Source organism: Ammospiza nelsoni, chromosome 21, assembly GCF_027579445.1.
Source record: "Ammospiza nelsoni isolate bAmmNel1 chromosome 21, bAmmNel1.pri, whole genome shotgun sequence".
Classification (NCBI taxonomy): domain Eukaryota; kingdom Metazoa; phylum Chordata; class Aves; order Passeriformes; family Passerellidae; genus Ammospiza; species Ammospiza nelsoni.
The window spans coordinates 9,315,593-9,338,129 of NC_080653.1; the positions used below are offsets into that span (position 1 = coordinate 9,315,593).

General features: G+C 45.9%; 3 protein-coding genes across 5 annotated transcripts in view; 2 read left to right on the top strand and 1 right to left on the bottom strand.

Moving 5' to 3' along the window:
• The window catches only part of CLTC (clathrin heavy chain), a 29,746-nt gene extending 14,670 nt beyond the window's left edge, over nucleotides 1-15,076 (top strand). Inside the window, exons 11-33 of one of the 2 annotated variants that reach the window (XM_059486717.1) lie at nucleotides 87-224; nucleotides 313-477; nucleotides 566-746; nucleotides 1,085-1,248; nucleotides 2,905-3,030; nucleotides 3,577-3,719; nucleotides 4,080-4,314; nucleotides 4,635-4,757; nucleotides 4,851-4,996; nucleotides 5,139-5,322; nucleotides 5,702-5,894; nucleotides 6,311-6,468; nucleotides 6,643-6,807; nucleotides 6,898-7,005; nucleotides 7,115-7,282; nucleotides 7,444-7,593; nucleotides 7,689-7,820; nucleotides 7,974-8,084; nucleotides 8,682-8,852; nucleotides 8,960-9,181; nucleotides 10,243-10,263; nucleotides 13,093-13,168; nucleotides 14,031-15,076. In XM_059486717.1, the coding sequence (XP_059342700.1) occupies nucleotides 87-224; nucleotides 313-477; nucleotides 566-746; nucleotides 1,085-1,248; nucleotides 2,905-3,030; nucleotides 3,577-3,719; nucleotides 4,080-4,314; nucleotides 4,635-4,757; nucleotides 4,851-4,996; nucleotides 5,139-5,322; nucleotides 5,702-5,894; nucleotides 6,311-6,468; nucleotides 6,643-6,807; nucleotides 6,898-7,005; nucleotides 7,115-7,282; nucleotides 7,444-7,593; nucleotides 7,689-7,820; nucleotides 7,974-8,084; nucleotides 8,682-8,852; nucleotides 8,960-9,181; nucleotides 10,243-10,263; nucleotides 13,093-13,168; nucleotides 14,031-14,155 (3,405 nt within the window). In that variant the 3' untranslated portion in view covers nucleotides 14,156-15,076. The remainder of the gene's footprint in view (nucleotides 1-86; nucleotides 225-312; nucleotides 478-565; nucleotides 747-1,084; nucleotides 1,249-2,904; nucleotides 3,031-3,576; nucleotides 3,720-4,079; nucleotides 4,315-4,634; nucleotides 4,758-4,850; nucleotides 4,997-5,138; nucleotides 5,323-5,701; nucleotides 5,895-6,310; nucleotides 6,469-6,642; nucleotides 6,808-6,897; nucleotides 7,006-7,114; nucleotides 7,283-7,443; nucleotides 7,594-7,688; nucleotides 7,821-7,973; nucleotides 8,085-8,681; nucleotides 8,853-8,959; nucleotides 9,182-10,242; nucleotides 10,264-13,092; nucleotides 13,169-14,030) is intronic. The other variant, XM_059486718.1, reaches the window with a different exon arrangement.
• Nucleotides 15,077-16,602: 1,526 nt separating this feature from the next.
• On the bottom strand, nucleotides 16,603-18,167 carry PTRH2 (peptidyl-tRNA hydrolase 2). Of its 2 annotated transcripts, none has more exons than XM_059486847.1 (3): nucleotides 18,113-18,167; nucleotides 17,814-17,900; nucleotides 16,603-17,282 (listed from the first exon to the last, which is right to left on the bottom strand). In XM_059486847.1, exon 3 carries the CDS (start codon nucleotides 17,259-17,261, stop codon nucleotides 16,737-16,739), a length of 525 nt encoding a protein of 174 aa, XP_059342830.1. In that variant the 5' UTR covers nucleotides 17,262-17,282; nucleotides 17,814-17,900; nucleotides 18,113-18,167; the 3' UTR covers nucleotides 16,603-16,736. The 2 variants fall into 2 exon arrangements, with proteins under 2 accessions (XP_059342830.1, XP_059342831.1); XM_059486848.1 differs by having other exon boundaries at nucleotides 17,840-17,900; nucleotides 18,113-18,150.
• Nucleotides 18,021-22,537, top strand: part of VMP1 (vacuole membrane protein 1) — a 61,980-nt gene continuing 57,463 nt past the window's right edge. The window contains exon 1 of the mRNA XM_059486846.1: nucleotides 18,021-18,263. The gene's annotated coding sequence lies outside the window, so the exon portion shown is untranslated. The remainder of the gene's footprint in view (nucleotides 18,264-22,537) is intronic.

The window sequence follows — 22,537 nt, forward strand, 5'->3', positions numbered from 1 at the left end:
TAAATATACTTCCAGTTCCTAATCAAAAACCTAAATTTCTTTCTTTTCTTTTCTTTTTTTTTTTCTTTTTTTTTTTTTTTTTGCAGATTGTTGATGTCTTTATGGAATATAATTTAATCCAGCAATGTACAGCCTTTCTGCTGGATGCACTGAAGAATAATCGTCCCTCAGAAGGTCCCCTGCAAACACGTTTACTTGAGATGAACCTCATGCACGCCCCTCAGGTACTGCTCAGACTCCCTGCGGCTGGACATGGCAAACACTGCTGGGAGTGCTCAGGAACCGAGTGAAAATGTTCCCTGTTCCTTCCAGGTTGCAGATGCCATCCTGGGAAACCAAATGTTTACTCACTATGACCGGGCTCACATAGCTCAGCTGTGTGAGAAGGCTGGTTTGCTGCAGAGAGCACTCGAGCACTTCACAGACCTCTACGACATCAAGCGTGCGGTGGTTCACACTCACCTCCTCAACCCTGAGGTAAGGCATCAAACACCCTGCACCTGCAAATCCTGCCTCTAATAACTGCTCTTTGCTCAGGTCTAAGATGCCTTATGTGTTTTTGCAGTGGTTAGTGAATTATTTTGGGTCCTTGTCAGTAGAAGACTCTCTGGAGTGTCTGCGTGCGATGCTGTCCGCTAACATCCGTCAGAACCTGCAGATCTGTGTCCAGGTGGCTTCCAAATACCATGAACAGCTGTCAACACAGTCACTCATTGAGCTCTTTGAGTCCTTCAAGAGCTTTGAAGGTGAGTCTGTACTTCTGCAAGAGGAGCTGTTGCTCACCTCGTTACAGGTGTGTGTCTGTCTGCTGAAATCTAGAAAGCCATAATCAGCTTAAGTATTTAGGCCTCAAACTGTGTTGAAACAGATCTAAACTTTCAAGTTTCCCTGTTTAGGGTGGATACCACTATTCAGTTGCGTAATTTGTTTTTCTGAAATCCTGGAAAATGTTTGGAGATCTAGAAAAACCTAGAATGCTGGCCTCTTGCCTTTGTCCAAAATGGGTGCCTTTAATTTCTGTAGCCTTTGGGATTTGTATTTTTAATTGAGACCAGCAAATAATGTGTTTACTGTTTCTCTGCAGGTTTGTTTTATTTCCTGGGCTCCATTGTAAACTTCAGCCAGGATCCAGATGTGCACTTCAAGTACATTCAAGCTGCATGCAAGACAGGACAAATTAAAGAAGTGGAAAGAATCTGCAGGGAAAGCAACTGCTATGATCCAGAACGTGTTAAAAACTTCCTCAAGGTAATGTTTGGGTAACACTGGAATGTCTGGGGCTGTTGGGGGTTCTGACAAAATATGGTATTTCACTAGTGAAATGAGGCAGCTCTGTGAAAACAGATGAGTTGTAACCTTTGCACTTAAGGATCCAAGTGTCCTCAAACCTGAGGTATCTGCCATGTTGACAGTACCTCCTAATGAAGTCTGAGCCTGGAATATTGTCTAAAAAATAAGAATCAGGTCAGTTCCTCACTGTTCTTGCTAAGGTTAATCTGGCTTGAACTCTTAACCTGTAGTAAATGTACCAGCTTACCTAGAACTTGTTAAAAATGTCTGCTATAAAATAGGAAACAGTTTGCTTAACTTGAGAACACCCATAGTGCCAAATGAGTTGATAACTTAATGCTTATTTATAGTGTAATCAACTCCAAGTGAGCAACTACAGAAACAACAGATGAAAAGAGTCAGTTCATTCCATAAATGCTTTCAGATTCAGGGCTGATCTTACTCCTACACATGAAATTTCAGCCAGGTGAGCCATGATTTAGCTCTGCTGGGAGATGCTAGTCAGTGGGAAATATCCTGACTGATGCAGAGCATTGCTGGAGAGTAGGGAAGGATGCTGTGCTCAAAGTTCAGATTCTGTAGTCTTAGTACTGAGCTTATTGACAGACACAACACTGAGAAATACCTTAGGAACCATGTGGGAGGGGAAAACTTTATCTGGGAACATTTCCTGCCTTCGTGTTTGTTGGTTACATAGCATAGTCTTAGATTTTGCTGATCATATCTGAAGATGGCAAAACTCTTCCCAAGAGAATTCTCTAAAACTAACCTGGTGTCACCGAGGTGTAAGGTATGTCATTTGATCAAGCCACCTAAGATATGTTATCAAGCTGTCAAACTCCTGATGAAAGTTATTGTTTTTTGTGCTGTTCCATGTCTGGAATGTGCAGGACATGTACCAGGTAAATCTCCCAGTACAGGCCTCCCTGTGTAAAGTCCTTAAGTGTAATTTATATGTAGGATTATATTCTGGGATGTGCATGTTGGAATAAGTGATCTGAAATATGCATCCGGAATACTGTCTGCCACATAGACCAAGCTTCTGTACTGTAACCATTGTAACCTTATGCTGAAAGTTGGAATGCTTTTAGATAATTAATCTGGTAAGCAGTTTAAGTAGTACTGCTATAGAGCTTAATTCTTACTGTTCTCTAAATCCATAGTTAGGAGGTATCACATGACACATGGCACTCAAAGTTAATTCTGTATCTAAGTTTTACATTATCAACCACAACTTAATCTAGTCATGGTTAAATTTCTTTTGAAATCCCAGAGTGCTAATCCTGCACACCAAACACCAGTGGCAACCAAAAATATTCTCTATAGCCTAGGCTTGTAATAGTTGTATTGTGTTGTAAAACTCTGTAGAGTCTGCCATGCAAAGGAGCAGGGTTAAACTCCAAAAAGCTTCTTGCTCCTCACTCCCTGCAGTGGGTGTGAGTGCTCTCACTTTACATCTTGCAAACAATTAGCTGAACAACAAGCTGTCATTATTTGGTTGACTGTTGAGATTGGCTTTCCAAATTCAGCTGCTTTGACAGTTTAAGTGACTGTATTATTTGTCTGCTTAAGTCCAAGAGCAAAAGCAAATTACTAAAGCTCTTCTCTTTCTAGGAAGCTAAACTCACTGACCAGCTGCCTCTCATCATTGTGTGCGACCGCTTTGACTTTGTGCACGACTTGGTGCTGTATTTGTATAGAAATAATCTCCAGAAATATATTGAGATTTATGTACAGAAGGTAGGTGACAGCTTGCCTCTTGGCTTCAGTGAGTCAAATTGATCAGTTTTTACAGTATCATGTACAATTACAGGCAGCATGTTTAAGTATTGTGCAAACAGATTTGTACCTGAAAATGACATTTAAGTGATTAATTAGTGGCCTCCAGTAAATTAGCCCTGATGTGAGTCAGGTCTCGTTCTTCAGTCAGGTTAAGCAGTAACTCCCACTCATGTGCCACTTGGTAGAATAACTTTGGAGTTGTTGAGGTGATTTTAAGTCTCAGTATTTTGGAGTGGGGAGAAGGGGAAGTTTTCCTTTTAACTTCCTGCAGGGACAAAGTGGATTGCTCAGGAGCTCTTCCTGTGGGAGCTAAGTGAGCCACTGGGCTGGGGTGGGAACACCTGCTGACTGAAGAATTGACTTTTAAGCTTTTTCAGAACCTTAGGAGGCTGGGAGTAAAGGTGGGAAGATGGGGTCAATCTTAACAAGTGGCATTCTGAGGATATGTATTGCCTGCCCTTGCTCCCTGACAGCATCCTGACCTCTTTAAATGCTCCTGTGCAGGTGAATCCCAGCCGTCTGCCTGTGGTTATTGGGGGACTGCTTGATGTGGATTGCTCTGAAGATGTGATCAAGAACCTCATCCTTGTAGTGAGAGGTCAATTTTCAACTGATGAACTTGTTGCAGAGGTTGAGAAAAGAAACAGGTATTAAACTTCTACAAGTCTCTTACCAATTCTAGTCTGGCAGTGCTTGCTGCTTATCCGTCAGTGCATGTCACACAGCTAAAGCTGGTACTGACACAAGCAGAAGCTGCCGCTGGGTGAGAGCCAGCTCTAATTCTTGCCTGAAGTGGGGATCTTTCCAGATAACTTTGGCGTGTTTTCTTCATAGTGTCAGAAGGTTACACCATTATAATAATGAATCAAAATGTAGGTTAAAACAGAGCACTGGAACTCTGGTTTAGTTCTGACCATCCTACACCAAGACTGGCTTCCAGGGTGTAGAAATCATACAACTGGATATTTACTTACTCAACCTCTAACATGAAAATCACCTTCTTCTAGGCTGAAGCTGCTTCTGCCCTGGCTGGAAGCAAGAATTCACGAGGGCTGTGAGGAGCCTGCCACTCACAATGCACTGGCCAAGATCTACATTGACAGCAACAACAACCCAGAGAGGTTCCTGCGTGAGAACCCCTACTATGACAGCCGTGTTGTTGGCAAGTACTGTGAGAAGAGGGACCCTCACCTGGCCTGCGTGGCGTACGAGCGTGGACAGTGTGACCTGGAGCTGATCAATGTATGTATGCCAGGCTGCTGCCTCTTGATTGACTGCTAACATCAGTGTCAGGGGCTGCATAGAAAGATTTAGGACAAAAATATGGGGTTTTTTTAAATGTATTAAGCTGGGAAGTGCATGTTTGTAACACAGAAGAGGGGGTGGCTGTTTAACCTTCCTCTGCAGCTTAATGAGAAACTCTCCTGCTCATCCTAAAATGGGAGGTTAATGGAGTAACAAAGGCTGAGATTTCAGTCTGCCCTCAGTTCAGAGTTACAGTACAATTTTCTGTAGGCTCCATAGCCTTACCTTCCCTCTGAGCAAGCTGTGCCTCTCTCCAGGTGTGCAATGAGAACTCCCTCTTCAAGAGTCTCTCCCGCTACTTAGTTCGCCGTAAGGACCCCGAGCTCTGGGCCAGTGTGCTGCTGGAAAGCAACCCCTACAGGAGACCCCTGATTGACCAGGTACAGCTGCAGGACATTCACAGCCTTGCCTGTCCCAACTGGATTTGCAGAACCTGACATCACTCATTTCTGCATGCCTTGCTCTGCCTGCAGGTTGTCCAGACTGCTCTGTCAGAGACCCAGGACCCCGAGGAAGTCTCTGTCACTGTGAAGGCCTTCATGACTGCAGATCTTCCCAACGAGCTCATTGAACTGCTGGAGAAAATCGTTCTGGATAATTCAGTGTTCAGTGAGCACAGGTGTGTGAAATGAAAGCTAAGCCACAGGAAACTTGGAGTTACTGCTGTAATGTGAAACAGCAAATAAACTAATACCTTCTCCAGAGGGGAGGGTGAATTTCTTGATCATTATTTGCTAAGTACTGATTTTTTCCCTCCTCAGGAACCTGCAGAACCTTCTCATCCTTACAGCTATCAAGGCTGACCGCACCCGTGTCATGGAGTACATCAACCGCCTGGATAACTACGATGCCCCTGATATAGCCAATATTGCTATCAGCAACGAGCTGTTTGAGGAGGCATTTGCTATCTTCAGGAAGTTTGATGTCAACACATCAGCTGTACAGGTATCTTCAATTCTCAGCTTATACAAACTCCCTGTGCATCCCCTCACAAGGACTTTGCTGGTGCTTAACACCAGTTAGCAAAGTGCCCAAAGCTGCTCAGTGTCTTGTCTTACAAAGCAGACACTGTTTCTGTGAAAATAGGTGAGTTTTAACCTTTGCACTTAAAGATCCAAGTGTCCTCAAACCTAAACAACATTTGTTTATTGAAACTTTGTAAGCCTAAAATCACTCACGCTGCGTGGGTTGTGTGGAGTTAGTCCCTCTCTTTTACAAGCTGTGGATCCATTGAGGAACTTAGATAAACTCCAGCTTAGTGTGTTGTGAAAGTGACACTCTTAGCCTTCCTGAGAGTGGCTGATGGTGGTTATCCTTTCCCCAGGTGTTGATAGAGCACATTGGGAACCTGGACCGTGCGTACGAGTTCGCCGAGCGCTGCAATGAACCTGCAGTGTGGAGCCAGCTGGCCAAAGCACAGCTCCAGAAGGGGATGGTGAAGGAAGCAATTGACTCCTACATCAAAGCAGATGATCCTTCCTCATACATGGAAGTTGTTCAAGCTGCTAATGCCAGTGGTATGATTAAGTTTTGTTTACATCTTGGCTGTTGATGTTGCTCAGCTCCTTTGCCTGGTCTGCTCAAACTGCAGTTCTGCCAGACCTGTATCTTGGTGCAAGTAGAGGAATCTGGCCCTTCAAGGACTGCTCTAAATAAGAGTGGGAACAGGTAGTGTATTCCATCTGCAGATAATCAGTGGCCTGTAATTTCTTTCTTTAGCTAGCTGGAGACTTCTTTCAGAGTCTTTGTATGAAGTTAAATAAGATTTTAGTTAGGCCCATTTTGAGATTATTTGATTAATGCATAATTGGCAGTGTGAAGGTTGTTGATTGTTGGGGCTGTAGAAATATGTCAAAATTAGGCTCAGATTGTTTAAGTTAAGCACAAGTGTCCCCAGTGGTGTGAAATAAACATTCTGAACTCCTTTCCATAGGAAACTGGGAAGAACTGGTGAAGTATCTGCAGATGGCACGCAAGAAGGCCCGGGAGTCGTATGTGGAAACAGAATTAATCTTTGCTCTGGCTAAAACAAACCGCCTGGCAGAGCTAGAGGAGTTCATCAATGGCCCCAACAATGCACATATCCAGCAGGTGAGTGGGGCTGACTTTGTTTTCCTGACTCACAGAGGGGTGTTGGGAATTCTCTCTCTTTGGATATGCACATAGATTTTTAAATCCATTTTGACAAGGGCTTGAATGCCTCACATTGAATGTAAACCACTGGCTGAAAAGGTGCTGGAATAACCTGGCTGTGCTCTGCCCCAGGTTGGCGATCGCTGCTATGATGAGAAGATGTATGAAGCTGCCAAGCTCCTGTACAACAACGTGTCCAACTTCGGCCGCTTGGCCTCGACCTTGGTGCACCTGGGCGAGTACCAGGCAGCCGTGGACGGCGCTCGCAAAGCCAACAGCACTCGCACGTGGAAAGAGGTGAATTCACTGCCCCTGAGCTCAGGGCCTCAAAGCTGGGGCCAGCTCAGGAGCCTTGGTTCTAAGCAGTAACACAACTCTCAATTCCAGGTCTGCTTCGCTTGTGTGGATGGAAAAGAATTCCGCCTGGCTCAGCTGTGTGGGCTCCACATTGTAGTGCATGCAGATGAGCTGGAAGAGCTAATCAACTATTACCAGGTAATTAGGCTGACTCCTGTTGTACAGTCAGTTCTGTCATGGCAGCCCTGTCAAAATCTGGGATTCTGGATTGTTTCTGATGTGAAATGTCTCTGTGTGTGTCTCTAAGGATCGTGGGTACTTTGAGGAGCTGATCACTATGTTGGAAGCAGCACTTGGGCTGGAGCGAGCACACATGGGGATGTTCACAGAGCTGGCAATTCTCTACTCCAAGTTCAAGCCACAGAAGATGAGGGAGCACTTGGAGCTGTTCTGGTCCAGAGTTAACATTCCCAAGGTGAATATCTGAGGCTTTAAATTTAACTGAAAACGCACCTTTTTGGGCTGTCTGTACCCAGCTTTTGCACAAGCAACTCCTGAGGTTATTAATGGCACTAAAACCTGAGCACTGCTGGAAATTCCAGTTAACAAATATTGCTAATTCTGCCTTTTGCTTAGGTTCTGAGAGCTGCAGAACAAGCCCACCTCTGGGCTGAACTGGTGTTCCTGTATGATAAGTATGAAGAATATGATAATGCCATAATCACAATGATGAATCACCCAACAGATGCTTGGAAAGAAGGCCAGTTCAAAGATATCATCACTAAGGTATTGCTTTCCTGGTGAAAGTTATGTCTGTTTTTCTTTTGGATTTCCCCACAATCAAACTCCTGCTCTGAACATGCATCTTTACTCCTCTGTAGGTGGCCAATGTGGAGCTGTACTACAAGGCAGTTCAGTTCTATTTGGAATTTAAGCCTCTGCTGCTCAATGATCTGCTGATGGTGTTGTCCCCTCGGCTTGACCACACTCGTGCTGTCACGTTCTTCACAAAGGTAATTTTCCTGCTATCCACATAAAAACAAAAGCTGGGAAAGCATTGAGCTGTAGTAGCATTTAAAAATGCTTAGCTACCCCCTGCCTGCCAGGGAAAATGCTAAGAGACTTCCACAAAACTGACTTAAATGTGTCTCTCTGATTCCTTGAAGGTTAAACAGCTGCCCCTGGTTAAGCCTTACCTGCGCTCTGTTCAAAATCACAACAACAAATCAGTCAATGAGTCCCTCAACAACCTCTTCATTATTGAAGAAGATTACCAGGTATGTCTTGTCTTGAAGCACTTCGTTCTGGATTTACTTCATATTCTCAGCTTTTGTTTCATGTGTAGAAACACAGAGTTTTCTTTCTCATTTTCAGTAGTTTTTACCTGCTTGCTGTTAACTTCAATTCCTTAAGTGTATGTTCTTCAGCTTTAAAGTGAATTAGTGGTGAGGAACCATGGATTAAGTGGAAAAGTATTAGTGGCTTCCTGAGAGCATTTTGTGTCATTCCTATTGGGGATAGAGTGGCTCTGTTACAAGTGTGACAGCTTTTATTTAACGCAAACAAACACTGGGTGCCACCAGAAGAAGAGGCAAACAGTTGTGATGTCTGGCTGTTTTACTGTTTTCAGAGAACAGCTGCCTGGTTTTCAGAGACTCTTATTAACCTACTGAAAAATACTGACTGAAAATCTAAACTCCATGTGTGTCAAACAGCAGCTTCTCAAACAGAATAGCAGATCTCTGCAGGTGTGGCTGGGGTACTTTATCTTCCTACAAGCAGGAATAGAGAACTAGTGGAAAATATTTGCATTTTGTGTGTGCAGTTGTACATCTGAGGTGTGACTTTTTTTTTTTTTTTTCTGCTTCACTCAGGCTCTTAGGACTTCTATAGATGCTTATGACAACTTTGACAACATTTCTCTTGCCCAACGTTTGGAGAAGCACGAGCTAATAGAGTTCCGGAGGATCGCCGCCTATCTCTTCAAAGGCAACAACCGCTGGAAGCAGAGCGTGGAGCTCTGCAAGAAGGACAGGCTCTACAAGGTGAGGCAGCACCCAGGGCAGCTCTACAGCTCTGCCTTGTTGGCTCTTGGTTAACAGCCCCTTGTGGGTTGCTGTGTCCCCTGAGGCTGAGGCTCTGTCCTTTGCAGGATGCCATGCAGTACGCTTCAGAATCCAAAGATACTGAGCTGGCAGAGGAGCTGCTGCAGTGGTTCCTGCAGGAGAACAAGAGGGAATGCTTTGGTGCTTGTCTCTTCACCTGCTACGATCTCCTAAGGCCGGATGTTGTCTTGGAAACAGCGTGGAGGCACAACATTATGGACTTTGCCATGCCATACTTTATCCAGGTCATGAAGGAATACTTGACCAAGGTAAGAGCAGGTGCCCCTCCAACACCCAGAGCTTGTTAGTCACTGTGGTGAATGCCTTGAGACTGTCTGCTTGCTACTAACATTGGTTTGGGCTTTGTCCAATGTCTGTCTGTCCATGTCCACACTTACTTTTCAGTCCATCTGGGGAGAGACTTCGCCCTCTAAGAGGCTGAAACACTTGCAGGCTTCACCCTCTGCCAGTGACAGAACCTACATCAGTAGTATTTGCCTGACCCTGGGCAGTGTCTAAAGTAGTTCCAGGCTCCAGGCATTTCCTGTGCTGTGTCAGTCAGGAATCCCAGCTGGGATCAAGCTTTAACTAAATACTAGACTGTTACTAAAACAGCTTTATAGCTAGACCTAGAGATAACTTGTTCTGCTATGCATTTAACTCTAAAATGTGGCTCTGACACTTAATGGCACTAATTATGATTCAACTCTTATTTGAAGTGACTCAGGGTGGGGGAACTACTTGGTAATGCTCTGACAGACTTGAACAGACTTGAGTTAAATCCAGCTGTCACTAGCAAGATTTTCCCAGATGAAGCTTTTGGAGTATCTTCCAGTGAAATGCTGTAAATTGCTTAATGATTAAGACCTTTCCAAGCTTGAGTTCAGCTTTTACTTTCATGCAGTCAGTGAAGACTAAAGTGCCTGTTTGTCCAGAAATTTGCCTGGCTGTTCTTTCCAAAGGCAGAACTAGCTGTAGTTCTGTAGCCAGCCTGAAATGCTGTTTTGGGGGAGGTGGGCTGAGCAATACAACTGTTTGTCAGAGATGCCTGCACCAAGCTAACACCATGCCTTTGGTGGGAGTAGTAGATTCTTAAAGATAAACATTTCCTGATCTGATAAAGGATTAGGATGTAGCTTTGGTGTAGCTAATGAAGTAAGAGCCAGCAAGAAGCAGAGCTGCCTTTCTAAAGCAGATACTTCTGGTGTACTTTTGTTTTTACTCGCCTGTACCTTAATTATTTCTTCCCTGACGCTTTTGTTTCTACCTTTTTATATGCTAAATATGGAATTTGATTTTTCTAAGCTGCACCTTCTGAATTCCTTTGCAGGTTGATGCAATAAAGGAAAAGGTGAAAGTTGATTCTTGTTTTCCATCTTTAAGTCTGGAGGACTAAGTCTAAGGATTCTGCATGAGTTTTTTTCTTTCCTATGTTTACTACACTGCTGCTACTGCTTTTTCCCCAAACAAAATATCACTAAAGCATTTGCAAATTGTTTAACTCTCACTAGCTAGTGCTGTAGGAGAAAAGTAGATTCATTTGCTACTAATAAGCTACTAGATCCTCAGGAAGGGCATACAGGTGATCAGTTGGATCACAGTCAGCCTGCAATTGAAACAACACACAAATACTTACAAATGCTATTATTTGACAGCCAATCTGACTGGAACAACCTCCTACAATAAGAAATAAGTCTGTGAATCCCTAAATCAGTCTGGCATTTGCTAGTTGAAGGGCTGTGATCCAGTTCCTGATCTCTGGACCATGACTAATGCGTGCTGACTGTAGGCAGAGTAGATACTGGCTGCTCCAGAGGGACTCTTCCTCACTCAGGTGTCAGTTCTCATGGTGCTGATCTAATCCACACAGTGCTCTAGTTCATGTAGCAACTTAAATCTTCAGCTCTTACAACAAGTCTGTGGTTCTCCTCCCTACAGTAAATTTCTAGTAGTTGTCCAAAAAAAGACTGCCTTCCAAGCTCTTCAGCTTCACTAAACCTCTTTTGCTACCTCATTAAAAAAACATATAAAAATGGTAATGCTTATTGCTCTTCTGAGGCTACTCCAGGGCTTGCCTTTTGCTATGTAACTTTGACCTTCAGAAGGGCAATCCAAGGTTTTGTGTCCATCTGCTTCCCTACAAATGCCACTGTGATCCTCCTGAGCCCAGGGGTCAGCCCTTGCAGGAGTTTTCCATTAATGTGGTTCAGCAAAGGGCAAAGCAAAGTTGATAGACAGCTTTGAAGATGGACTAAATGCAAAAACTGCTGGTTGTAAAGACACCACTGGAACTCAAGGCTAACCTAAGACACGTAGTGTAAGGTCCTTCAGCAGCTAGTAAGGAAAGTAGGAGAGCGTGTGTGTGAAAAAAGGTAATTGAACTGCAGTGTTTGCATAAACGACGCATGTGTAGCAGTCATTGCAATTACATCCCACTACTCCTGAAGCTCCAAGGCATTGCTGTGGGCTGCTGTGGTTTTTTGGGGGGAGCCTGTATGGCAGTCATCTTCAGACCTCACTCGTGCTTCAGTACTTTTGCCTCTTTTTCATGCACACATAACACGATAACATTGAATGCATGTTACTTTTCCTCTGCAGCTTATTGCAGTCCCTGTGGAAAAGCCTTTCAGTCAATCTTGCTCCAGGTGTAGGGCCCTGAAGCTGGTGATGCTCGAGCAAGTGGTGTAAGAACCATCCTGAGGGCTGGTTTCAAACTTGCGCTTGTTCTTGTCAGTATTTGTTCAGCTCTGAGGGGAGGCATCAAAACTGGCTCCAAAATGCATTGAATGTCCTGGGCTGGAGGCTTTCCAAGTGTGAGTAAGCCAAATGCCTCTGCTTAGTAGCAAACTCTGCACATTCTCCTTGGATTTGCATCTCTAGACTTGTGCTTGTGTGTTCAGTGTGTTGCTGTTTGGAGTTAAAACAGTGCAGTTCCCAGCACGGTGTCTGGAAATGAGTCTTGGAGCATTGGATACAATCCCGTGCACTTTGGCAGCTGCAGGCCAGATACTGAGGGAGGCACCACCAGGCTGGCCATGGAAGCCCAGCCACTGAGGGAACTCCAGCTCAGGACTTCTGCCACTCCCTGGAGTTGTGCCTCAGCTTGAGGTTACACAGGAACAGGTTTATGGAACACACAGCTGAAAGGAGGCGCTCACAGCAGATATTTGCTCATGTAGCACAGTTCAGCTCAAAACTCACTTGTCAATGTTGTAGCTGAGTAAATAACACTGACCCTGTGTAAGTGCAGGAAACCTTCAAACTCCTTTATTAAGGACACAAATGAAATGAAACATTAATCTTGTATTATTGTCTTTCAAAGCAATTGGCATGATTACCTCTGACTTTGTTCTAAGTCTTATCTCCCAGGTAAAATACCAATACCTCATTTTGTGGTTTTAGTTTCAGGGCCTGCCTTAGACTATAGAAATGCTGAGTTCCCTTGGATCTGTCTTAGAAATGAGCTATAATTCACTACAGAAGTTCCTTCTCTTGCCTTTCTGTAGGGGTGGGCAAACAGCACCATTGCACTCGCAGTGCAGCAGTGAAGCTGGCCAGGCTTGTCTGTTACTGTGTGTGAAGCTGGAAGAACTGGAGTATCTGTGGGTTTAGGCTGACTGCCACACAGTTCTGGAGTGGAAAAAGCAAGTCTTATACACATGCATTCTCTGCATTTGAACTTAAATTGCATGAGTGAATGGGTTTGGAAAGTGAAATCTTGAGGCTCAAGTGACATGTCGGATGCTATTGCAGTCTGCTCTATCCAAATACAAACCTGATTACTTTGCCTCAATGTCACCTCCAGGGAAACCTCTCCAGGTCTGGGCATTATCTTGGCAATTGCTCCAAGGCCAGAGGTCTCCAATTGAGACTGAGCTCAAATCTGAGTCTTGAGTCCAAAGACTGTCCAGCTCCAGTCCAGTCCAGAACCTTTGTACAAAGCTTCAGCCTGGAGTGAGCTTTCAAAGTAGTTGAAAATCCCTCAGTGAGGGATTTTGTTCAGGAAACAGACAATCTTGACTGCACCAGTACCAACATTGCTACTTGAATTGATCTTAACTTGTAAATGGTCTCCTTTTCTTGATGGGTGTTGACATACCACTAAGGCTTTTCCACTTCTCTGCCACCAATAAGTACCTGTTTTAGAGGAGATTTCTTTAATTGTTGGTCTCAATTCCAGGTGGATAAACTGGATGCATCAGAGTCTTTGAGAAAGGAAGAGGAGCAAGCTACAGAAACACAACCTATTGTTTATGGTAATGCTTTAGTTTGTGTGTTATCAATTACATATTTCACTTTTTAAACAAGCCTTCCCTAATCTTGTTTTGTTCCTGACAAAGTCCTGGGAAATGGGAACATTCTCCATGTGAAATCAAGTCTTAAGGAATGGGTTCCAAAATACAAGATAAGTGCTGTGGCTGCTGAGGTGAGCTGTGGACTGCAGGATTGAAGGTTGTCCTGGCTCCTTAAGGAGAGCTGTACAGGAGCTGTGCCATTCCAGACTCCTTGAGAGCTGTACAGGAGCTGTGCCATTCCAGGCTCCTTAAGGAGAGGTGTACAGGAGCTGTGCTACTCCAGACTCCTTAAGGAAAGGTTGTACAGGAGCTGTGCCATTCCAGACTCCTTAAGGAAAGGTTGTACAGGAGCTGTGCTACTCCAGACTCCTTAAGGAGAGCTGTACAGGAGCTGTGCTATCCCAGACTCCTTAAGGAAAGGTTGTACAGGAGCTGTGCCATTCCAGACTCCTTAAGGAAAGGTTGTACAGGAGCTGTGCTACTCCAGACTCCTTAAGAAAAGGTGTACAGGAGCTGTGCCATTCCAGATTTCCACCAAGGGGTTATTTGCATCTTGTGCAATATGTTTTATATCTAAAGCATATTTATACCTACTTTATATTGGGTATTTTCTTTATATCCAGGTTATCCTAGTAAGAGTTTCTTCACTGTAGTATTTTTAGCCATGTGTTGTGCCCTGTGGTTTTTACCGGTTGTGGCCCTGAAGAAGCCCAGTCCAGGTCAGCAGGGTGAAACACAGAAAATAACCTCCTGCAGACATCCAGGCATTTAGCAGGGTGATTTCTGAGTTGAGGAGGAGTAAGATGCCCGTTGTGTGTTGCAGGCCAGCCCCAGCTGATGCTGACAGCAGGACCCAGCGTGGCAGTTCCTCCGCAGGCACCTTTTGGCTACGGCTACACGGCCCCTCCGTACGGGCAGCCGCAGCCCGGCTTCGGCTACAGCATGTGAGATGCAGCACAAGGCAGCCTGGAGCAGCAACTTTTCTTACTGAAACTCCACCGTCCCTCCCCGCTTTAACTCATAACAGGGAAAAGCAAAGAGTTCTGCCTCGTGTTCTTGTAACCTTTATTTCATGAAGGACAGTTTTTTCTAGCGCGAACGATTTGAATCACTTCTGTTAAATCTTTTTCACATTCCATGTCCATTTAGACTTTTACTTTCAGAAGGGGAATAGTTTAAACGACTTTGTTCCAAGTGGGCTTTTGCAGGACTGCTTATTACCATTAAGTCTATTGTGAAGATTCTGATTTGCACTCTATAGTGTTACACTCTAATATTGAATCTTAATTTCATTGTATGTGAGCAGCTTACGGTATGTACTGTCTATTCTAAATGCATTTAAATCTCACTGTATATTTGGAGAAAGCTAAAGCCAAGATAATTGTATTTGACCTTGCAAGACTGCTGACAAGAGACAACACTAATCAGCATATCCTCCCTGGGTTGGATTGCATAGCTCTAAAAGAAATTAAAATGCGTACAGACAACCTTGCCTGACTTAAAATGAGTAAAAATTTTGGGTTTTGTTTTTTTGTTTTTTTGTTTTTTTTTTCCCTTAACCTATGCAGGTTTTTCCAGTTATGCATATAGAAAATGCTAGTGTCTTTTTGCTCACTCCATATGTAACAGATGACCTTATGTTGTGCTGTATCCTGTGCTTTTGTGGGACATTCCATTCAGGAACAGAGCACCATGATTCCAATCTGTGTATTTACTAACCCTGCCCTGAGGTTTGTGTATGTTGGATATTGTGGTGTTTTAGATCACTGTTTTGAGTGTACAGAAGAGAGAATTCAAGCATATTGCTGTTCAGTTTTGTTTGTGCAATTTGAAATTACGCAATTTAAAAATAAATTACTGGACTGTGGACATGCTGCATAGTGGTAGCTTCACTTTACTGTCTTCAAAAAAAGGACCTTTGGACTCAACCCAAGTATTCCAGTGCTGGTAGTGGGGGGCAATGCAGGTGTGTGCAGCCAGGGGTCAGAGGGGCCAGCAGCAGAGCAGCAATGGGGACCAGTGGTGGGGTCTTGCACTGAGGGGGCAATGCAGGAAAATATGTAATGCTTTTTCTAGAGAGAGATTATGGCAGAGAGAAGAAAATAGCACTTTTCACCAGTTGGCTGCACTGTGGTCAACTCTAGCATATTCGACCAGATGATACATTAGGATTGTAGTAGGGTGTGCCAGTTCAATTGAGATCATGTTCTAGGTATGTAAATTGCCTTAAACATATTTAGCTTCAAATAAAATTGACTTAAATGTTTCTTTATGAATACTGTCATATTTGAGTGTGACGAGTCTGACAGCACTGGCCACATTTCCAACAGGAGCTCTAGAAGCTCCTGTTCCTTAACCAGGAGCCACTCTGGGCATCAGGATGCAGATCCCACTCTGTGTTCCTTATCCAGGAGCCACTCTGGGCATCAGGATGCAGATCCCACTCCGTGTTCCTCCTGTGAGCTCCAGAGCTGTGTGCTGTGATCCTGGGCACTGCAGCACTTCCATGGACTGGGGCTGGCAGGGCTCACCTGCCCCAGGCTCTCCATGGTCAGCATGGAGGTCAGAGGTGGAGCAAAGCCTGCAGTGAGTCCCTGAAAAGGATTCTGCCTCTGAGTAAGGGGTGCAGTATAAAAACATTTCCATCCTCTGTGTTTATTGGCATTTCAGCCCCTCTGCCATTCCCTCTGGCTCTGTGGAGATGGAGATCAATCCTGTTCCTTCTCCTTCCTGGTTCACAACACTCAGCTGGAACACATCACTGAGAGGTTGGCAAAGGTGCTTAACAGCAGGACTCTCACAAATTTCAGGCAGAATTTACTGGAACCCCCAAGGTGCTCCGAACTGTGCAGTAATACCTATAACAAGGTGCTTCCTTAAACACAGGAGTGCCTGTTCATCCAAATAAAACCAGGATTTAAGCCTGTCCCTGAGTGCCCAGTTGTTTAATGGAGGGTAACTCCCCACACCTTGGCTTCACTGCACATTTTTGCACGTGTAGGAGCTACACAGACCCCTCCAGAGGGAAGCTCAGCTTACAGCTGCTCCCCACAGCTGTTACTGGTCTGGGCTGCAAATCCAGTTGAACTGGTCAGCCTGGTACCAGTTACGAGTTGTTGCAGCAGCTGTTGGGCAGGAAGTTGGCTACAGTTACCCCCAGCTCCAGTCCTTAACTGCTTCAGCAGCTGAGGCTTTCTGAGTTAAAGAAGGTATTCACAGAAAACAGGCAGAAACAGGAAACTTAAAAGTCATCAAGCAATGTGCAAAATCCTCAATCAATTGCACAAATTGTAAATTTACTGGGTTCCTTCTTGTGCCAGCTCTGCTTCCCTCAACTGCCCTGAGCCTAGAATATTCTTTCCCACTTCTGGAACAAAAGCTAGAGAAACTCATGATTTACAAATTAAATCTTACAAAACTTGCTTATTTTATTAACACTGAGGAAAGAGATGGCAAAAAACCCCAACTTTGATTTTCATCCCTTCAGCACCGACATACATGAACACATCCAGGTGTTTTTGGTACCAGTTTAGAAGAGCTTCAGGTGACCAGACACTTTATCTATGACATCAGCTGGTCCTGGTCCTATCCCAAGGACTGTCCTGGAGCCTGGAGCTATCTGAGTGCGCCCAGCATCCTGTATCAAGCTCACGGTCAGCCCCAGGCGCTTGGCCTCAGCCAGCAGCTGCACCAGAGTCTCTTCATCAGGAGCCTTGAGCACCACTTTGGGCTGTCCACAATATTCCCACTGCTTCAGGAGCTCGGGATTCCTCTTGTGAACCTGCTTGTAGGCAGAGACAGCAGCGTGGGAGCACTGTGCTGCCACTTTGCCCTTGCCCATCTTCAGGTCGTTGCGGACGATCAGCACCAGCTTGAGCTCCCCTGTCTCCCCCATGATGTCAGGCTCGCCCCCCAGGCTGCTGGAAGGGTCTGGCACTGCTCCAGCTCCTCCAGGCTTCCTGCGGAGCCGCCCCCGGATGCCCCAGCCCAGGCACACACCGCACACCACTCCGATGATGACATTCACAAACTCGGGCTCAAAGAGAGAAATCATGGTGGATTTTGGAGACTGCCTCTGGAAGGGGGGGGAAAGACAAATTTACTTGAGCGTTTCTCAGCTTCTGAGAGCATTTTCTGTGCTCTCACCTGGTTTTCATTTGGTTATTTGAAGACAAAGAACATTTGTTAGAAACACAAAGGAACAGCTCCCCAGACACAGCTTTCTGACTGCAAACACCTCACTGGTGATGGGCTCTGACTCAGAGCTAAGATAAAATGGCAAATTATCATAGAATCATAGAATGGTTTGTGTTGGAAAGGGCCTTAAAGCTCATCTGTTCCAACTTCTGCCATGGCCAGACACTGGGACACTATCTGAGTTTTCTCCAAGCTCTGCCCAGCCTGGCCCTGGACACTTCCAGGGATGGGGCAGCCACAGCTGCTCTCGTGCAGGGTCTCACCACTCTCACAGGTGGTGAGACCAATTAACCAATATCCTGATATCCAATTAACCCTCCTGTCTGTCAGTGTGAACCATTCCCCCTTGTTCAACACCCCAGGCCTCTGTAATTAACCTTGCCCCACCTCTCCTGTAAATTCCCTTCACCTGCTGGAAGGCCGCAATTAGGTCACCTCAGAGCTTCACTTCTTCAGGTTGGACCCTCCCAGTTCTCTCAGCCTTTCCTCATTACACCTAAAAACGGGGAGAGAAACTGTGAAATGCCGGAGATTTTAAATCAATACCCAAATTCAGCTGAGGAGTGGGGCCGCCTCCATCTCCTCAGCCCCGCCAGGCCCGAGCGGACAGAGAGGGCAGAGACCGAGCGGGGACAGCACCGTGCGGGACCCCGCGGCCCTGAGGGGGAAACCGAGGGGGCCATGGGGCAGCATCCCCTCAGCGCTCACCTGCCGCTCCCGCCCGGCCGCTCCGCCGCGCCCGCCCGGAGGTGACGAGACCGCGGCGCTCGGGAAGTGACGGAGCCCGGGGCGGGACGGGGCGTGTGGTGCCGGGCCCAGTTCCGCGTTGTGCCGGGCCGAGCGGAGCCGCCGGAGCGTGGTGAGTGCGGGGCCGGGCCCGGGGCTGTCCCGGCGGGCGGGGGTGTCCTCACCGGGCCCTCAGCGGGGCCCCTCAGCGCTGCCCATCGCCGCCCGCTCCCCTCACGGCCCCTCCGGCTCTGAGGGGACCCCCCGGGCCGGGCGGCTCCGGTGCTGTGCGAGCCGAGGGAGCCGTGAGGGAGCCGGGAATGCTGTGGAGGAGCAGGGCGGGAGGGGAGGCTGCTGCTGCCGGCCTTGAGGGTGAGAAATGAGCCGCTGCCCCCTCACCGCGCTGGAGAGCGGCTGTGCTCCTCCAGAGCCCCGGAAAGGTGGGAGAGACTCGCCCTGCTCCGGCCCAAGGGACGGTGCCTGATGACACAGGGAGAAATGTGTCCTGCTCCCTGCGGAGAGGCAGGCAGCGATGGCCTTTGTGTGCTTTTCCACTGGAAATGTGCTGTGATATCCCGCTTGGGTGATCCCGCCATCCCTGTGGGCTGCCTGGGGCTCGTGGATGTGAGGCCCAAATTCATGGGAGCATTTCTGCTGGCCGGGGTTAAACACCTCGTCTGGTTTTTATTTCTCTAGCCAGTGTCGTGTGGCGTTTACAGCAGATAATAAAGCAGCAAGATTCCCGTTTTATTCCAGTTTTGCCTGGCAGGTCATGAAGGTGACCTGAGAGAAGGGGTGATGTTTGATGGCAGCTGTTTATCTGTGAAGTGCTGTGAATCCAGGTTATCCCTTTCCAACTGTGCCTACGACATTTCTTCAGGGTTTTCTCCTGCCCTTGTTTTCTGTGCTCTGTGCTTACCAACAAGTGGGTATCCTGGTTTAGTTAATGGTGACAATGTGGGTTGAGGTGGAGAAAATGTGGTGTTATTCTTTCATGCTTTGGACCACGTGTGTTGTGTTTGGGCAGTGGATTTTGGTGCTGTTTTGCTGTTAGGAATTCTGCTCTTTTAGAGATTGTTTCACCTCAGTTTGTTGGGGGATTCCTAACACCTTATGATAGCATACATCAGCTTTTCTTAATGCATTGATTTTGCTATTGAAATAATCTTTGTTATGTCAGTCCTCCTTCTTCCACTCCATCATTTCTTCAGCGTGGAATAGACTTTCCTTTATTCCTCATGGGATAAGTGACAGTTGTAACAATGGCTTCATCCCCTGTTTTCAGATGAGGGTTCTAAAAGCCACTTTCCACTTGTGCAATGGGAGGTGAGCTCTCTTTGTTAGTCTGAGCTTTGTTTCATGTCCTGCTGAGCTGCTGAAGTCACTGGTGTTTGTAATTGCTGTGAGGAAGGGTAGGAGGAGGCTCCGCAGCTTTCAAGTGGGTGGCAGCAATGAGGAAGGTGAGTAGGCTGCAACAACTGCACTCTTTCTGCATTAAATCTTCTTTTCTAAGTTGTTGTCTTGGAATTCCTTCTGAATGTCATAACTGCCTCTGAGTGCACCTCATGAGCTGCTCTCCTCAGGGTGATCTGTGCCATTAGTGCATGCTTGGACATTTCTTATTCCTTAAAAACCTGTGTGCTTAAAACAAACAAAAAAAACCCAAACCTGTAATTCCTGGTGTACTGCGATGGGAGACAGAGTTATCTGCAGGTTGGAACTTTAACTTTTCTTCCTGAGCTGGGTGAACTTTGCTGTTCCCTGAGGACAAAGGGCACAGCCTTGAGGCTGTTGCAATGCTGAGGTTTTTGTACCAGCTTCAAACACAGCCATGGGACAGCACCAAGACCACTGAACCTTGCTGCTTTTGGTGCTGCTTGGACCCAGAGGGATGTTATTAGTGAGTTGTTCAGGGCATTTCAAGCTTATTAAAAGAATATTTTTCTGTCTCCCAGGGCTCAGAATTGGCCTCTGTCTGGGCAGTGTGTCCTCACTGGATGGCCAAGTGTGAAATCTGAATTGGCTGCACTTAGAGAGTGTTCCTGTGAAAAGCAGAATTTGTTATCTCAGGAGCTGCTTTCAGCCTCTCTGGGCTTTGTCAGGTCCTTGTGTTCATCCCCTTTCATCTGTGCTGTGCCTCCTCTGCATGTCCTCTTATCCTGGCTCTCACCTTTTCATCTATTTGTCTCTACTCCTTTATTATAGCACCTGATTCTACTGCTGGATGTAATTAAAATTCATGTTTCACCAGAAAAAAAAAAATACACCAAAAAGATCAGGTTAATGTATGTGGCTTCAATGGCAGGGACAGAACTTTCTGTTAACTGAAAAGAAAATTGTATGGTATCCCTGAAGCTCACGTTACAACAGTTTTTCCTAAAAGGTATCTCAAAGTCCCATAAAAAAAAAAATTGGAATTTTAACTCTAAATTCTAAGCTGATTTATTTGGGTAGGAATTGGAAAATAGGTCTGGTGTACAGAGGCATAACCCACAAAATGGAAACCTGTGGTCTTTAACTGCATTACTTCTCCTTTGAGGAATTAAACTATTTTAGTTAGGAAAACATTTTTAGTATGGGAATAAATGCACTCCTATCAAAATAACCCATTATGGGCTAAATCTGAGGAGATTTGGAGCATCTTTCAGATGTGGCCTCGTTTATTTTAATTGAACACTTCCCAGGAGTGCTGAGGGACTGGGGGGAAAAAAAAATCGCGCAGTTACGTTTAATATTTTCTGTCATCTTCAGGAAAGTCATTAACCCCCAGGTGAGGGGCAGTGCCACCCCAGTGCCACCTGCACGGGGCTCTCTCGCTCTGGAGGGGCTGCAGAGCTGAGGACGTGCTTGGCTCCTCCACTGCCTCCAGATCCTGGGGAAGTGCTGAAGAGGGAACAGCTGGAAGGGGCAGGGGATGTTTCACTTCCAAACTGATCCCTGAATCTGTTCCTGTGCCAGGCAAGCTTTGCCTTTCGAGGGAAAGTGCTCTCCAAGTTTCTTTGCCAGGGAATTGTTAACTTATTCTCTCTGTAGAGCATTCGATGACTGAAGAAAAACTCCTCTCACAGATGTGCAATTCTTTACCCACCTGGAAAGGCTGGATTTTAATCCTTTTTTCCCCTTGTTGTAACTGGGTGTAGAAAAAGAAGGAATATCAAAAAAGTTGAGAAGGAAGCAGCAGGTTTGGAACATTTGGCTTTAAATGCAAGGACTGACTGGAGATGATGTGTTACTGAGGTGGATGGGGGGAACAAAATTTTTCAAGTTTTAACTCTGGTTGTGGGCGCTGTGTGAGCAGGAGCTGATGGAGCTGAGAGTCAGGGCTCTTTCAGTAAGGAGTGGTAAGAATGAGTGGTTCAAACAATGACTGAGACCATGAAAACACTTCCTTGTTGTTCCAGCACCCTGGAAAGGAGTCCTCCAAAAATGCTCAGAACAGAACATGAGCCCACATCCTGCTCCTCTGGGTGAGAGTGCAGCCACCCAAGTTTGTCCAAAGCTGGTTCCTTTTGCATGAGTGCAACACTTGGTGCTTCCACAGCCCCCCAGAGCTCCAAAGAAGAGACTTTTGTCCTTTTCCATGATTACAGAGGGCAGATAGCGCAGTGCCCGGTTTTGTTGTGTCCTCCTGCTCTGATTGCTTGTTTTGCTTTGTCTCACTTCTGCTGTGAAGTGCCAGTCACAGTCACCATAAACCCTTTTTGTTGAGCAATGTGCATTTTTGACTAGCAATAATTATCTTTTTATACTTCACGTTTTTGGTTGCCCTAAAGCTCAATGGGGCATTGTCAGCTCTTTGTTCAGCCCTGCAGAGCAGCTCCTGTGTGAGCACAGCTCTAACAAATGATCTCAGGCACCCTGATACAAAAACTGGCCCCAGTTGTTTTCCTCGCTCTTTTAAATAGTTTATTTTTGTGTTTGCTGCTAAGTGCTCCATGCAGTAGGCAAATTTATTTTTAGAGATGGGCTCTGTGTCTTCCCCAGCTTCTGTCAGAAGTGAAGTTCTGTTCAGCAGATGGAATTGAGTTTCCTGTGGTGAGCTCTCACGGGTTGGGTGTAGATTTGAGAACATGGGGTGAGTTAATGAAGGGTAACTCCATTTTGGGTCACCTCCCACTCCAGCCCATCCCTGTGGGCAGGAATTCGTGCAGGACCAGGGGTTCTGATGGGCATCAGCAGATCAAGGGTGCTGAGCTGAGGGGATGTGCAGCCTCCAGGCCCTTTGCTAAGATGCTTTGAGTATAATCAGACTGAGGTAAACCAGGGAGGTTCTTTTCTGGAGCCAGGAAGGGTTTGCAGCCTTTCAGCCCTGCCATGTGGTAGATATCCCATCTCCAAGTCAGCTGTGCTTTTAAATAGGAATTTTTAGAGCTTTCCTGCAGAGTGGTTGAACTTTAAGACCTTTTT